Source organism: Amphimedon queenslandica, unplaced genomic scaffold (assembly GCF_000090795.2).
Source record: "Amphimedon queenslandica unplaced genomic scaffold, v1.1 AMPQUscaffold_7425_Cont20623, whole genome shotgun sequence".
In the NCBI taxonomy this organism is placed as follows: domain Eukaryota; kingdom Metazoa; phylum Porifera; class Demospongiae; order Haplosclerida; family Niphatidae; genus Amphimedon; species Amphimedon queenslandica.
The window spans coordinates 1-2110 of record NW_003552290.1 but is presented as its reverse complement, the minus strand read 5'-3'; the positions used below and the strand labels follow the sequence as shown (position 1 = coordinate 2110).

The 2110-nt window shown below is 34.3% G+C and overlaps 1 protein-coding gene across 1 annotated transcript; it reads left to right on the top strand.

Annotated features, from left to right (window-relative positions):
* Positions 1 to 460: 460 nt before the first annotated feature.
* LOC100637361 (15-hydroxyprostaglandin dehydrogenase [NAD(+)]-like) lies at positions 461 to 2000 on the top strand. Its single transcript, XM_003391656.2, has 8 exons — positions 461 to 584; positions 635 to 766; positions 822 to 932; positions 986 to 1073; positions 1122 to 1198; positions 1256 to 1389; positions 1432 to 1791; positions 1860 to 2000. The coding sequence occupies exons 1-7, from the start codon at positions 474 to 476 to the stop codon at positions 1562 to 1564; spliced, it is 786 nt and encodes a 261-aa protein (XP_003391704.1). The 5' UTR covers positions 461 to 473; the 3' UTR covers positions 1565 to 1791; positions 1860 to 2000.
* Positions 2001 to 2110: the final 110 nt, after the last annotated feature.

The window sequence follows — 2110 nt, the reverse complement described above, 5'->3', positions numbered from 1 at the left end:
GAGAGATTCAATGAGTCCAAACAAAAATACAAACAAGGAGCCTCGTGCTTTGTTGCAGCAATTAATGAAGATGGGTGTGACCGATAATGATAATTAACTAAAAAGGTATAATACCTGAACAGTAAGCAAAGATGACCAAGATGTTTACAGTGGTATTTGAAGAAGACAGTCAGTACTAAAGTTCTGGTGGTACAAAACTATTCTTCGAACAAAGCTTGCTTCGTTGTGGCTAAGTGACGAAAATGGAGTTAACACGGCCGATTATTGTGTGAATCTACGAAGTGTGTTTAGCAAATTATATCTTTACAAAGAAAGAAGGTAATGCTTTGATTTTTACCATGCAAACAGATATTGTGATGATCTATATATAGTGCAAAAATCACTGGAAAATCATGTTTAGTTTTCAAAATATAACTGTCCGAAGTTTGATTAGTCCGATAATTGATTAATTACTCTAGTCCAAACTGTAAAGGATGCTCTTTGGAAGAGTTGCTGTTGTCACACTGACAGGAGCAGATAGACCAACAGCTAGTGATGAGATCGTATTAGAAGCCTCTAACCTTCTCCTTCAATCAGGTGCTAAGGTTAAGTATGATAGCTAATAGCTGCCTATAGTATATATTTATGGCATTAGGTATGCCTTGTCGATGTTTTTAATGGAGCCTGTTCTGCTCTAAAATCAAGGTGTGATGCTTTGGAGAAAAAATACGGTGCAAATAATGTTGGTTATATTTCCTGTGATATTATGAATGATACTGATGCTTTGGTACGTTAATTTTTTTACTAAAAAAAGTGTGGATTTATTGTTCATTTTATTACAGAGAAGAGCTTTTAAGAAGGCTTTTGAACATTTTGGTTCATTAGACATTGTCATCAATAACTTTTATGTATACGACGAAGAAAATTTGGAAAAACTACTGAAGATAAATTTAGTAAGAAGTCTAATGGTCATGTATAGCCTCAATATAAAATGCAAATTTTCTAGCAATCTGTCATTAGTGGGACTTACAATGCAATGGAGCTAATGTCACCTGATAAAGGAGCAGTGATAGTTAATGTATCATCAATGGCTGGTTAGTTATAGAGTAGTCCATGAAATAAAAAACCTGTTCTGTTTTCAGGTTTGACTCCATTCAATACTGGTCCTGCATACTCAGCAGTGAAGCATGGAGTTGTAGCATTCACAAGAGCAATGAAAGTCAGTCGATCTAATTCTCTCTAAATTTTTTGATAATATCATATTATACTCATGCAGACCAATGTAGAAGAAAAAGGACTTCGTATTAATTGTGTTTGTCCTGGCTTTGTTGATGCTCCAGAGTCTAGATCCATATATGAAACACTCCCTGAACCTTACAAGAGGATTATTACAGAATATGGATTGATAAAGTAATGCTATAGAAACATTAGTACTATAAATTTCCTTATTAGGCCCAAGGTGGTAGCTAAAGGTATAATGGATCTAATAACTGATACTAGTAGAAATGGTGCTATCCTCAGAGCTAACCCGTGGCAAGGACTCATGTATCAGAGATACAAGGAAGACATGAAATCAAAACTTTAATTATTAATTTTTAAATGAAAATTGTTGTTATTGTAACAATTATTAATGAGGTGTGACTATCAGTCTGTCATCATAGATAAAGGTGCATGAGGTAAAGCAGAAGTCTAAAGTACGGTAAAAGCTCTAGCAAGTTTGTAATGTTGTCAGAACAAAGTGCTGTAGTGACTGGAGGTGCCCAAGGCATTGGATTAGCCACTAGCCGTCTTTTACTTCAATCAGGGGCAAAGGTAAAGTGACAATCAAGACTTTTTATATACCTAAATTTATACAATTTATTTCTTGTTTTTTTTTTAAGGTAGCAATATTTGATCTGTCTAAAGACAAGTTATCTACTACTTGTGATGAATTGAAAAGTGAATTTGGAGCTGATCGGGTTCTTTCTTTTCACTGTGACGTCACTGACGAAAAGCAAGTTGTAAGAGACAAAATCCTTTAACTTTTACACATGCGAGCATAATGATGAAGGCTTAAATCCACTAAAATTAATAGCCCAATCAAAATTTAACAATCCATGAAAAAAACGAAAACTTGAGGCTACAAAATAGT

Excerpts from the sequence above, each read along its gene's own strand:
- LOC100637361 (XM_003391656.2), top strand. The coding sequence starts at position 474 with ATGCTCTTTGGAAGAGTTGCTGTTGTCACACTGACAGGAGCAGATAGA. Across the intron at positions 767-821 it reads TGAATGATACTGATGCTTTG|AGAAGAGCTTTTAAGAAGGC; the intron begins GTACGTTAATTT and ends ATTTTATTACAG. Across the intron at positions 1,199-1,255 it reads CATTCACAAGAGCAATGAAA|ACCAATGTAGAAGAAAAAGG; the intron begins GTCAGTCGATCT and ends ATACTCATGCAG.